At 34.9% G+C, this 15,049-nt stretch overlaps 2 protein-coding genes across 2 annotated transcripts; both read right to left on the bottom strand.

The window, feature by feature from the left end:
* Positions 1-212: 212 nt before the first annotated feature.
* On the bottom strand, positions 213-674 carry LOC145282035 (uncharacterized). The gene has a single exon (XM_080132232.1). The coding sequence runs from the start codon at positions 672-674 to the stop codon at positions 213-215; it is 462 nt and encodes a 153-aa protein (XP_079988358.1).
* A 1,221-nt stretch (positions 675-1,895) lies between these two features.
* On the bottom strand, positions 1,896-2,768 carry LOC145282019 (uncharacterized). Its single transcript, XM_080132229.1, has one exon. It carries the CDS (start codon positions 2,766-2,768, stop codon positions 1,896-1,898), a length of 873 nt encoding a protein of 290 aa, XP_079988355.1.
* Between the last annotated feature and the right edge of the window lie 12,281 nt (positions 2,769-15,049).

Below are 15,049 nucleotides of genomic sequence, written 5' to 3'. Positions count from 1 at the left end.
CTGTTGATAATCGTGGCTCAACATTAACCTCTTAAATAACCGCCTACCTCCTATGAAGGTCTTAGCATTGTCACAGTAAATGGCTGTTGGAAAACCATGGAGGTTTGTAAAACTTACCAAAGCCTGCAAAAAGGACAACACGCTCATGTCTGGAACCACCTCAACATGTACAGCCCTGATACTGAGAAAGGTGAAGATGAATAGATACATCTTCACCACTTTAGCCCCGTAAAATCTACTCCCGTGTGTTTGAAGGGAACCTCCAGTTCAACACGTGAAGCAGGCAAGCTGAGCACATTGGGGGGCAATACTTGTCTGGTATTGTACTTGCGGCACAGTGCACATGAATCCAGGACTGTTTTCACTGCTTGTCTCCCGTTGGTCACCCAGTAACCACACCGTCTTAACTCTGCCAGAGTGGATGCTACCCCCAAGTGTTTAAACCTTGTATGCGCATCCATTATTATAAGCCGAGTTACTGGGTGATCTTTTGCTAACAGAACAGGGTGTTTAACTTCCGGGTCGAAATGGAGAGACCTTGCAATTCTGCCACCTGACCTGATAAGACTCTCACCATCAATGAACAGGTCGAGATCACGCACCAAACCCGGAACTGTCCTACCTGAGGAATCCCGCAGGAATGCTAGTTCCTCAGCATATCTCTGGCACTGCATCGTTTTCATCAGCAGAACGGTTGCAAGCCTTTCCGTGTCAACTTCTAACTGACGCAGTCGATGGATGAATCTGATGATCAAGGAAGTCACACTCAATAGCTTGGTAAAGGAAGAAAATCGTTCGAGAGGAAGTACTGTAAGTGGTTCCTCTCCCTGTAGGATGGCAGCATTCTAAGAAGAACGGGCCACCACTTGGCTATGCTGGCTGAGGCATGGCAACTGCTGTGCAGCCCATGGACTGATCCCGCTACTTAACCAATCCGGACCAGTACACCAGAATTGAAGGCAAGCCTTGAACCTTTTCAAAGTTAACCCCCTAGTGATCAAATCGGCAGGGTTCTCAGTTGTTGAGCCATAACGAAATGAGGGCGAGAAACCTAGTGTGGCTTTCAACTCAGAACTCATCTGTTGGATGTCTTTCAGTCTATTCCGGGCAAAGAGGTTTCTGCTTACAATTGTTCCGGAAATCAGCCAAGAGAGGACCACTTACGAATCTGTGGCTACATGAATCTCAGAGGGAGAGAACCCTTCAAAATTTCTCAACAAAGTAGGCAGGCACCGGAGAGCCAAAAACACGGCCATAAGTTCTAAGGTGGATGGAGTTTTCTTTTTCAAGGGAGCAACCCCAGCTTTTGCAAACACCAGAAGAGATTGACAATTTTGCACTACATATGCTGCGAAGCCATATGCCTCTGGAGATGCATCGCAGAAAAGAAAAAGTTTGCCAGCCTCATTCTCGCTGAGTGCTCTTCTGGGGAAGGAGACAGTCTCCAGCTCAGAGAGATCAAGGGAAAGCTTCCTCCATAAGGACAAGTATTCCGGTGGGACCGTTACATCCCATCCCAATCCCTTCTTCCAAAGTTAACTCAACAAAATACGGCCACGTAACGAAACCGGTAGGCACAATGATAACGGGTCATAGACTCTAGCTGTCTCGCACAAAGTAGGCAGGCACCGGAGAGCCAAAAACAGGGCCATAAGTTCTAAGGTGGGTAGAGTTTTCTTTTTCAAGGGAGACCCTAGCTTTTGTAAACACCAGACTAGATTGGCAATTTTGCACTACGTATGCTGCGAAGCCATATGCCTCTGGAGATGCATCGCTGAGGATCCGTCTCTTTGTAAAGGCACTAGAGTCGCACTCAACAGCTGCTACACAAAAAGTGTCTGAGAGAGGACAGTATCTATATCCGAGCACCTTCTCCCATTTGTTGCCATGGTCACTCAGGGAACATGCTCCTGCATTTTGTTTTGAATTGCCACATGATTAGAATTACATGACTGCAGTTCGAATCCTCCCTGACGCAATCGTTCCCGGATGAGTGTATATAATCGGCACAGTTCATCGGGATCATCGTGCGATATAACCAAATTATCCACGTAAAACCGATTCTCCATCATGGATCTACAATTATCCGTGGGAAACTGAACTGCATGGTATTTAAGGACATAATTTAATATAAATGGACTAGCAGCATACTCAAAAATAATTGTGTTGTATCTGAAGCAGCGTAGGCGACCTCCTTCTTTTAGGAAAAAAGAGAACTTATTCCTGTCCGATTCAAGCTTCAGACGGATCATTAAGAAGGCCTTCTTAATATCTGCTAACACGACGTGCTTATTAGCACGAAAGGTAAGTAACAAATCTAGTAGGTCAGTAGTAAGATTTATTCCCTGGTAGGTAGCCTCATTAAAGGAAGGAGAGTCATCAACTTTGAGGCTGCAGTTGAACACTGGCCGAATCTTAGTGGTGGAGGTAGAGTCCGATTTCAGGACAGGCCTGTGCGGAATCCAGACAAACTCTCCAAACCGTTGAGGAGGCACGAAGATCTCCTCTATAATTCCATCCCGTTCCTGCTGCTTCAAATATTCATGATAACGTTGCCTCTTCTCCAATCTCTGCACGACACGTTCCAATATTCGCAGAGCCACTGCATGGTTGGAAGGGACATACGATATCTTATCGTCCTCCCATGGAAACTGAACGTAATATTTGTTATCCTTAAATGAAATAGACTGTCGAAAGAGAGCAATCTTCTGTTCATCATAATTATACAGTTCATGTTCTTCAATACTCAGTGATACCACACTGAACATCTTCTCCAAACCCCTTTGTACATCACTTTCAGGGAAGAAATCACTTAGAGGGTCTTCATAGGTGCCCTGAGACTCCAGCACAAAACATAGGTGAGATGGATTGACCTCAGCAGTCGACGCAAGTACAGCATCGTAGGTAAGGCATTCTGAGTTCTTGTCCACAGAATGATCAGTATGTAAAAAAATGCTGCACCTCACCGAAGGGGACGAGTCGTATTGGTGTCAAAAATGCCTGTCCAAGCAAACAAGGAACCAATTGAAGGCTCCCTAAATGTTGAATGACATCCAGCCCAATTATTCCATGAATTGGAATAAAATTTGATCCTCTGTCAAATCTTGCGGCTAAGGGACATTTGAGACGTTCAAATTCATCCAAAATAAAATCCAGATTCTCGATGTGTACCGAAATATCAATATTTTCGTGTACCAACACCGTCAGGGAAAATGGACAACCGGATCAAATGCCAGCCTCCAATGCTACCTCTTTAAAACGCCTGTCGCAATCGCCATGATCGTAGTCAGCCTTATTTCACAATCAAGTGACCGAGGGGGTCCAAAACCTTACTGGACAAATAAGTCCGTCCACTGCCTGTGTCCAATAGACAGTTGACGGAAACACTTTTATCACCCCTACCAAAGGTAACACACAAAACAGGGGGCAGGCTCGAGAATTTTCCACCACGAATGCTATAGGCGGAGTTGGACGGAATAGAGAAATCTCTCCGTGAAGTACCGGATCTAGGTGCTGAAGGTACATTCCCTAAGGTCCCCCGCATAGTGTTACAAGCCGAGCCAGGGATCTTATCTCCCTTAATAAGGAAACGTTTAATCGCTTCCTTAGTATCTCTCAGAATTGATGACAAGATGGGGATTCTTCTACCCGAAATTAATATCAACTCCCCCTTGACCTCCTTGGGGAATTTTGCAAAGAGAATCTTGGCCATAATCCGAGCCCCAGAAGAAAGGTCGTTTGAAAACGAACAGTCGAAGGAGCCCTCCAACTCAGCCAATAGGGAGACTACTTTGGATATGTAGTTAGCCAGGGCAGTAACGTATCTGTCCTGTTAACAGGAAAAATCTAATATGTCTTGGAAGATGTTATCTATTATTTCATCTTCATCGAAGTACTCGCTCTTTAGGACCGAAAGAGCCACCTTATAATTTCTGTTGCTGATGGAAAGATGATTAATCAACAACTGGGGTTGGCCAGACAGTGACCACTTAAAAAAATTCAGTCTTTCGGCATCATTGGCCATGTCAGCTACACAATTCTCAAAACGCGACAAGAATTCCTTGAAGCTCATAGGGTTAGATTGCATGTCCAATCCATCGAAGGTGGGTCCCGTGATCTGAATTTGAGGTGGTTTTACAGTAAATGAGGCGCCAACTCTTCCAACTTCTCGGGAACATGGAAGACTCAGAGAGTCCATGCCCACTGGGAGGAGCTTTAACTCAATATGTTCTAATTCTCTTCGGAATCTCAGGGTGTGTGCAAGAAACTCCCTCTGAATTTGAATCCAATACTCTTCCTCTGGAGATTGAAGTTGGATTTTACTAACACATATGTCTACTTCAGTCAAATATTCCTCCACCGATTTCTGCAGCGTAGAGAAGGATTTAACAGAGAGTTCATCCTCCAGACTGGCCATCTCCAGAATCGTTCCTATTTTAGTCCAAAGAAGAGAAATTCTCTTCCTTAAATCTGGTTGACTCACATCCATGTTAGTATGGTTTTTTTTTTCGCAAATATGTGAAAAAATTAATTTCCAGCAAAGAATCAATGACCGCTCAGATCGAGAAGGGAGCAATGCACTTACCTTAGGTTGCGAAAGAATTGCCCCCTTCCGCGTCGTTACCGTCTTGTAGTAACTTCGTCAGACGAAAGTGGAAAAGATTTACTTTCAATCGCCGGTAACTGAATCAATTTGTGGTGAAGAAAAAGAGAAAAAAGACAAGGGAATATCCCCTCTTATATAATGGAAGGATCATATGATTAACTATCACGTTAACCTGAGCACAAAATAAAACTTTAAAAGGGTGAATAACAACAACAATTCTTCTTGGTTAGTATTCAAGGTAAGTGCACGCTGATCCTTCTCTTCTCGAGCAATCATTAATCCTTTGCTGGAAATTAATTTTTTCACAATATTAAGATAACTCCTCTAAATTATACAGATTTCTCTGTATGTGTATATTTTTATATTTGTATATTTATGTATATATATGAATATATATATATATATGTATATGTATATTTGTATATATATATATATATATATATATATATATATATATATATATAAATAATTAAATGTATACATATTTACCAATACATTTTCAATTATTACTTTTCTTTAGGCACATTACAATTCTTTCACAAGGTATTTTTCTATTATTATTATTATTATTATTATTATTATTATCATTATTATTATTATTATTATTATTATTAGTAGTAGTAGTAGTAGTAGTAGTAGTGCTGGTAATGGTTTTTGCATCCGTTATAATTTGTATATGTGCATACAATTGTCATTATGGGTGTCTGTGTATGTATATATATATATATATATATATATATATATATATGTGTGTGTGTGTGTGTATGTGTGTGTGAAGAGTTTTTGTCATATGTCTATGTAGATGTGTTTTGTGCGTTGTATATATACACATATATATATATATGTATATGTATATATACCAATATATATATATATATATATATATAGTGGTATATATATGTAATTGTGTGTTTATGGGTGTATTTATGCATGCAAAAATGTGGGTAAGTACGTGTATGCATGTTTTGTGTATATGTGTAAGTATGTATTCGTGTAATATTGTGTATATATATATATATATACACTTGTGCCCGATATTATTCATACCCCCCTTGAAAATTGAGTTTATTAGGTGTAACTTTTGTAAGAATTTATTGTTTACGTCCATATTGATACATATTCTTAATAAACCTCTTCTGATCATTTTCGTCATTTTAAAATCTCGGGATACTTGTAATAAAAGAAATATACAGCTATTTATAAAATCTGCAATGTTCAAAAATAATCATACCCCCTTATTTTTTCAGTATTAATCGAGTTTCTGACTGTTTGTTTTCTGTTTGATTCTTATTTTGAATGCTTTTATACAACCTTTGATTAATTTCATTTCGTTTTTTGCATTTTTCAGAAATTAAAATGATATCAACTGAAAACCAATAAAAGAATAAAAATTATTAGAATGAGGAAGAAAAAAGAGCTTAGTAATGATCTTAGGACTAAAATTGTGAATTCACATAAGGATGGTTTAGGTTACAAGTCAATTTCCAAGACATTTGAGGTCCCTACAGCAACAGTACAGAGCATCATCAAAAAATTCCAGAGCCACCACACAACAAACAACTTGATTGGTAGAGGAAGGAAAAGGAAACTGTCTGCTAGAGCCACCAGGAATATTGTAAGAAGTGTTAATGCAAATCCAACCACCACTAATAAGGACATTTTAGAAAATCTGGAGTCTTCTGGCATAAAAATATCAAGGCAAACATTGCAAAGGACTCTGCATGAAAATGGTCTGAAAGGAAGAAGACCAAGAAGGACTCCATTGCACACCGGAAAACACCTTGCAGCACGTCTAAAGTTTGCTAGGACCCATGTGAATTCTCCAGAGTCCGTTTTCTCAAGTATTTTGTGGAATGACGAAACAAAAATTGAATTGTTTGGCCATATGGATGCTTCTTACGTTTGAAGGAAGAAAGGAGAAGCTTACAACCCAAAGAACACCATACCCACGGTGAAACATGGTGGTGGTAGCCTAATGTTTTGGGGCTCCTTTTCGGCTAGTGGTCCAGGTAGTTTGGTCAAGATAGATGGAACCATGAAGAAGGAGCAATATTTGGAGATACTCCAGAAAAACATTAGACAGGATGCGGAGAAGCTCCATTTAGGACCAAACTGGGTCCTTCAACAGGATAATGATCCAAAACATACTGCCAAAATAGTCAAGAAATGGTTTGAGGATAATCAAATTAATGTTTTGGAATGCCCTAGCCAGAGTCCCGACCTGAACCCTATCGAAAACCTCTGGCACATATTGAAAACTGAGGTTAAAAAGCGGAAACCTAGAAATTTGAGGGATTTGGAGAACTACTGCATTGAAGAATGGTCCAAAATCAGTGTTGATACTTGTAAAAACCTTGTTGATAAATATCCCAAACGGTTACAGGCAGTTATTAAGAATAAAGGGCATGCTATTGACTATTAGTAAGAGAGGTATGAATAATTTTGAACTAGTGCCATTATTGTTTTTCTTTGTATACTGTTTCAAACTTGCATAATTTATTTATTTGTTGAGTTTAAATTAAATGCTTATGCTTGATTTATTGTTTGAAATCCCTTTAATATTGTCTACCTTCTGGTTTGAGCAATATTCTTATAGAAATCTCAAAGATCCGAGGGGTATGAATAATATCGGGCACAAGTGTATATATATATTTACTTTTATCAATATCGTTATATGATTGACATAATTATCCGTGCCATTATCACTTTTGCTGCTATTATAAATATTATTATTATCGCCATCTTTATTTTTTTATCGTTGTCCTAAGTTTTTTATACTTATTACTAAATGTGTTACTATAATTATTAAATTATTATTATTATTATGACTAGTATTATTATTATTATTATTATTAATATTATTAATGTTATTACCACTGCTAATTGACTATACTATTATTAGAATTACTTTGCATGTATTATTATTATTATTATTTTTTTTTTTTTTTGTAATATTTATCATCATCATGACTTTTTGACAACCTTAATAACTATGAATTTGCAAGACTTAAAATGGTATAATCCTTCCTCCTCCAATTTTTTTAGCAATGACATCGAATTTAACAGCTTATAGGAGGTCTGTTTCGTTCTGTCATGACAATTTCCGGTCAGAATTATACGAGCTTTCACGGACACATTTTCCCCTGCTGAGCCTGCACTTAATTACTTTAAAATTTTATTTGAAATAACTTTTCTTAATAAAGCCGATTATAAAGGTTCTTAGGCTGGTTCTCTTTCTTTTTGCTATTAGGTCCCATTTTACTGGGGACAGACTTCTCTTCGGGCTACTACACTGCCCCCAAAAAGCAATTTTCATAATTTCAGCTGTTTTGAAGGCTTTCCAATCATATTATATGCATCGTCACGCTGGACTTATTTCGGAATCCATTCCCTCTAAAGAACTATTTTGCATTTCGGATCAACTTGAAAGGATTTTTATGCAAGCTGAAATAATATACTCGGATTGCTGGAAAAAGCTGTTTTAGAGTTCATAAATGCTCATTTAATAACCCCAAACATCTTTAGAAAACCTTATTTACTACGCACTATATAAACCTAGTTCAAAATAATCTCACAGCAACTATGAAATGGGAAACTCTAAAAAAAAAAACAGTAACTGTAAACCCTTATAATCCCTGCTGCTTTCTTTGGTTACATTAAATTATTAATCATAAGAAATGAAACATTAATTCTTTGTAGACATTACAAATCCCATCTTCTTAGCAACGTCAGTCGGAATCAAATATCCACCTTTCTCTATTTATTTGTTTTCCTATTTCATGCAACTGGGTTTTAATTTTATTCATTAATAAATAAATTCATATGCTAGTCAGAATTAAATATCGATTTTTATGCATTTGTTTTCCTGTTTTATGCAACTCTTTTTATTTTTCATTAATTTTAGAACAATTAAATTTATATGCTAGTCGGAAGCAAATATCCACTTTTGTGTATTTATTTGTTTGCCCTATTTTATGCAACTGGTTTTAATTTTTTATTCATTAATAAATAAATTCATATGCTAGTCAGAATGAAATATCGATTTTTATGTATTTGTTTTCCTGTTTTATCCAACTCTTTTATTTTTTATTGAAGTTAATATGATACAACCCCCAACCTAATAACTGCACACTCTAAACACTACTACACTACCCATCTCAACTCGCAAACTTTACATTAAAATCTATTTTACTTTAATATTATTCTTCATGCATATTACCTTACTATAAATGTAAATATTGGACACATCCATTTACCCAATGAACTGTGAGCATCTTGGCTCTCTCTGCTTACGGCAGCACCGCCGTCGTCACGGAAGCTTGCTGACTTTTCAAACCAGTTATGACCTTGTGGCACACGCACATCAGCGCCAAACACACAGCAAACATTTTTGACACGCTCAATTATGAATTCCCTCTTTCCCTTTGTTCTTTTCTGCGTTCCCCCTCTCCCCACCACTGCACCGTCTCATATTCATTAGTTTACAATATTTTAACTTGATATATATATATGTTTTTTCATTTATTATTTTTTCTTTAATGTCTTCCCCTTTTTCTACCCCTCTCTACCCCTTACTTCCATTCTTCCGTCTTTTAATATCCGTATGCAAAACACAATATTTCCTTTTTATTTTAACTTGGCACAAGTGATAATATGAACGGATAATTTTTATCCCGGCTATTAAAACAACTTTTAATGTATTAATACACCCGAGTTTAAAATAATAACACACACACACACACATACACACACGTATATATATATATATATATATATATATATATATATATATATATATATATATATATATATATATATATCCAAGGTTAAATATCCAAAAGTAAAATTAAAAAAAATATTGAATTTCAAACGAGGTTGTTGATAGTGATACATTTCAAAGAACAAAATTACCATAAGTCACCACAATAAAGTTATTGTCTCAGTCTTTAAAGACATCGTCAGTTGTTCTTATTCGGAGTCAGTTCTTAATTATTTGATTAATTAATCTATTTTTTCATCCTTCCGGAAATACACACAGCTTTTGGTTCTCTCTCTTCTGACTTTGACCACATTGTGTAATGGCGAAAATCACTGGTTGATTTTCATATTTCCAAAACCAAGTTCTATCCCTTTACCACCAACACTCTAATATCCATACGTCCCCTACTGAAATTAATGTTTCTCGTTTTAGAGAAGCATGTGAATTCACTCCTCATCTGAAATTAAAGACTTACATCAAATCTGTTGCTGATTTATTTTAGTTTGAAATTAATTCTCATTCGGGTCTCGCAGAAAATTAACTTCCAGTTTTGGATTGTAATACAAGCTGGAACAATAAAACTTTCGCTCAAGACAAGACGACATGATTACATTTTCTCTTGATAAAAATCGTTTTTTTTTTTTTTTTTTTTTTTTTTTTGCTTTTTGCAGACCATCTACTAGTTGACCAGTTGTGTATATATCCAAAGAGCTATAGGAGCCTCTTATCATCTCAGAAAGTGACATAATGTTCAACGAGCGAGATCGAATATTCGGCGCTGTACAACTCATGCACTCTACCGATTCAAGTCATGACAACAGGTTCATTTTTAGAAGCCTGAAAATGCAGCTCCCGACGGTTCAATGCTTGAACGCACAGCTCAACGAAGTTTCCAGCCAAAGTTATGGCTTTTCCTATGGTTTCCATTGAGGGCCAACTCATGTCATCTAACATCTTCGAAGTCGTCTTGAAAGTGAGCACTAAAATCACCTGGATGTGCCAAAGAGTGTGGTGATCTCGTGAGACAATCAGATTGCCGCTGGTAGGCCTTGGGTTTGGAAGCAGGACGGCGCTTGCCCACAAGTCCAACGAGATGTAGGTCTGACTTCAGAACGAGTATTACAACTTTCTTACCCTTCTCTCAGTGGCCCCCTCCTTCCCCGATCTGAATCCGCTGGACTATTTTGTTATTGTACAGGGCGAACATCACCAACAAAACCTCCCACAACACCAAAGCCATCCTGATCGTCGCCATCCGCTGGGTATTCAACGAGATCCCTCCGGTGATTTTAGAAAAGGCATGCTCCCAGTTTCAGACCCGTATCCAGGCGTTGATTAAGACTGCCGATGACTACATTGAATTGATGTCAGCTCTACTACATAATTAAGTTATCTGAATTGATTTTATAAATATAGATAAACCTGTAGTGTGTTTTTCTTTAGGGCGACAAATTTATCGGTCCACTTTGTACTGACTCATGTGATTCAATATTATTCGTTTATAAAAACATCTATCTTTTGTTCGAGTTTTGGACAATTTGCATTCACAATTAAAGAATTTTGTGAAATAATAAGATTTATAGAGACAATTTAATTACCAATCTTAAAGATAAATTCCCCGTATTGTTCTTGGCATTGTTAAATGTCTGAGACCAATATCACGGTTTGAATGCTTTTATTGGTTTTTGTGTATATATTTACTATGTATTTGTTTTGTAGTTTTCAGACATATGACCGTGCATATTTATTTTAGTACCTCTATACTTATGTTTAGTTCTTTGTCGATAGTAATTAATGCATCTAATTGATTTTATTTTATTTTTCTTTTATTTTACTTTTCATGGTTCATATTTTTGTTTGTTAATTAGATTGTTATGATTAACTAGCAGGGCCCATTTCTCGGCGTTGCCCAAGACGATATAAAACAATGTTAAGTACAAACATAATATTAAATATTCTTTTTGAATTAAGTACCTATCTATTTGCGTTGCCCATTGTATATATATATATATATATATATATATATATATATATATATATATATATATATATATATATATATATATATGACACAAAGCCAGAACAAGTTCAATAACACAACCCCAACCCAAAAATACAAATGAAACTATGATGGTTTGATCTATAATAATGCCTGAGTCACTTTAAATAATGACTGAGGATAAACTACTAAAGAGTTCACAAAAAGATGTTTAACACATAAAATTATTATATATTAAATAATTGAAAGTGGAATTAAAGAGAGGTCTATCCTGTAATCATTAATCAGAGTATGCAATCATCGAAAAATACCGGAACATTTTTTTATATTTTAAATAATTATTTATAAATCTAAATACATCGTTGAAATCAGTGAATAAATGTTTTCCCCCTATAAAGTAATAAAAAACAATCTGTCAACCTGTGATTAAATAAGTCATTGAATAAATGTTTTTTCCTATAAAGTTAAAAAAAATCTATCAATCTGTGACTAAAGTAAGTTATTTTCATGTATGTTTTTAATGACTGTTTTCCAAGTCGTATTCATATCGATGAATCTTCTGGATAAAATTATTCCCTCCAAAAAACAATCATAAGTATTTATACAGAGAAATTACCGCGTTAAAATACCGTATGTTCCGGCGTATACGACGACCCTTAAATTTAAAAATTATCTTCAAAAACCAATATTTCATAAGATACCGTCTGTTGCAATCTCTTTGGTCTCGTGGTTTAGCAATCGTCTTATATAAACCGATATATGATAAATTTATGAAAATTTGCACCAATTGCGTAACTCGTATTATCTGACGGTCGCCTTATACGCCGAAATATACAGTATTATAATTTACAAAACGTATTTTCGCCTTATAGGCCGAAATATACAGTATTATAATTTACAAAACGTATTTTCGCCTTATACGCCGAAATATACACTATTATAGTTTACAAAACGTATGTTCGCCTTATATGCTAAAATATACAGTATTATAATTTACAAAACGTATTTTCGCCTTATACGCCGAAATATACACTATTATAATTTATAAAACGTATTTTCGCCTTATACGCCGAAATATACACTATTATAATTTACAAAACGTATTTTCTTACTTTCATCTTACAAATCATTAAACAAAAATACTGTAGTATTTGAAACTTGCTGAAAAATGCTATGAAAACATCATTATACCTTCCATCCTTTCTGTAGTCTTATCTAATAAGTAAATAAACGTTATTGTAAAGTAGTTTTTGACAAAAATGTTGGTGCATCCTGGAAACTCAAGTACACACCCCCTCTCCTCGCAATAAACTACTTTCAAACAATGGAAAACTGAATACAATCCGTTTTTAATGCATGTTTTCGTAAACGGAAAAAAAACACAAAGCAACCCATTTAAATGAAATATAGCTGAACTATTTGTTTTTTTAAGGAAAAAAGAACGACATAATATTTGAGAAATTGTAAACTCATTACCTGTGCCAAGAGCGATCAGTCACTGTAATTGTTGAAATGAAAGCCAAATAATAAAGCGATAGGGAACTTAGCGTCACATAAAATGCGTGTCATATTAAAATCGACGAGAGACTGTACTAAAAAAGGTCTTACATGTTTGCAACATTTGATACGTAGATAGTAGCAGTGCGGATTTCATTTTAGTTTGTGTGTGATCTTTAAGCATGGTATCGCGCTTAGCGGATCTATTGGTGAATGACGCCATCTTGCAAGAACTGAGATTGGTTTATTAACTGATCAGTAAAGTTAAAAAGTGAAATAACGAAATAACGAAATATAAAGGAATAGCCAATCAAATCGCTGAAAATGTAAAGATTTAAATAGAAAGGGATCGGTTATTAATTCCTTAAAATATGACGTATATGAAGAAATAAGTTACGGACACTGAAAATGAAATAATAGCGATCATTGCCAATAATTTTATACTATGAAGTATTTGCGACGGTAAATGATAGGAGATTGAAAATAGAAAATAATGAGAGAGTAAATATCCTACCAGTTTTAAAAAAAATGTTTTGTAGAACTACTTTCTTCAGTTATATTAAAATAATTAATTGTACTAAATAAATCGATTGAAAATATGTGGAAGCATAGAGCAAGTATAGCATATAGTGTGGCAATATTCACTTTATATGTGGCGTCTCTGTTTTCATAGCTATAATGTTTGTTTTTTTGTATAGGAGAAATCTGACTTTTTATTATATATATATATATATACACACACACACACACATATATATATATATATAAAACAAATGTGTATTATTAAATATGCATTATCTGGATGTTTACTTTGACTTATATTTGTGATGTTTTAAAATCGGTGCTGATAGCTTATTGAAATAATAAAACAGATTTCGCATTCAAAACACTCGTGGGATGAAAGATTATGGTGATGTTGACTTCAGGGAACTGATTTAAATAATGTCTTATCAGTTAATGCATGTGTAGTCACTCACTCTCCCTCTATTAATATATGTATATACACATTCATACACAAATACACATACACGTCTCTCTTTCTTTCTATCTCCCTCTCTCTCTATATATATATTTATATATATATATATATATATATATATATATATATATATGTGTGTGTGTGTGTGTATAAATGCGTGCATGTTTGTGTGTGTATGTGCATGTGTGTCTACACTTAGCATTACTAGTCTAGAGAGAAATATTTTTGTAAGTAAAATATCGTACTGTTTACGAGCTACTTTGTAAACATTAAAATGATATCAATAAATAAAAATGGTAAAAACAGTGGTGTTTTAAAATATTCTAGTTAGATCTGAGTTTCTTTATATTATTGTACAAAGACAACGGCTAAACGGAATCCCATTCTCCTTTTCTCTATTCTAAAATGTAAATATTTTTAATGTTTATAAATAAATCCTGATTGTAAATACATTCTTCACTGATATATTGTTTTTCCATGAATTTTGTTTTCTTGCATGGTAATTAATTTTTAATACTTACTTTAATTATGAAACATACCCGCTTTAATTATTACAGGACCACAAATCGAATTGGTTGTATAAGCAATTTCTCCTTTAATAATATTTATTCCAATACGATATCTTAAAAAAATATCGAATCCTATAAGACAATAAAACAACCCTCTTTACAAATGAACAAGGAAAAGTTGAAACAGGAATCACTCGATGTTTGTCTGATAAAGCCCGTCTATTTGTTGATAAAACAATGCCCGTGGTTTACAAAGAATTTGACAAAATGTAATAGCACGTGTGTATATAAATACACGCGGTAACATTAATTCAATGCATTAGCCTGGGGAGTCGTTACCAGAATGACACGCGAGGAATTCTATGTAGCTTAATTAGCATACATATTTTCATAACACTATACTCACGTATTGAGCCCTGTTAATACTAAAAATCGATACATAAATTATTATATATTCTTCATTAAAATGTTACGACATGAATACATGAAATAATATATATATATATATATATATATATATATATATATATATATATATATATATATATATATGATCAAACAGTTAATAAAACATGTTAAAACACACTTTGAAATGAGTTAAACACATATTTAATCTGAAAAGGAAACGCTGGATAAGTGGATAGTCCTTAATCCGCGGTGCTTCGAAGAAATACTTTCCTTCTTATCAGAGGGTAGGAAT

The sequence above is a fragment of the Euprymna scolopes genome, chromosome 1, assembly GCF_053919585.1.
Source record: "Euprymna scolopes isolate OS-2025 chromosome 1, ASM5391958v1, whole genome shotgun sequence".
NCBI classification, from domain to species: Eukaryota; Metazoa; Mollusca; class Cephalopoda; order Sepiida; family Sepiolidae; genus Euprymna; species Euprymna scolopes.
This window is presented reverse-complemented; position numbering and strand designations above follow the sequence as displayed.

Coding starts and splice junctions, on each gene's coding strand:
- LOC145282035 (XM_080132232.1), bottom strand. CDS start 674: ATGCAGTGCCAGAGATATGCTGAGGAACTAGCATTCCTGCGGGATTCC.
- LOC145282019 (XM_080132229.1), bottom strand. CDS start 2,768: ATGTTCAGTGTGGTATCACTGAGTATTGAAGAACATGAACTGTATAAT.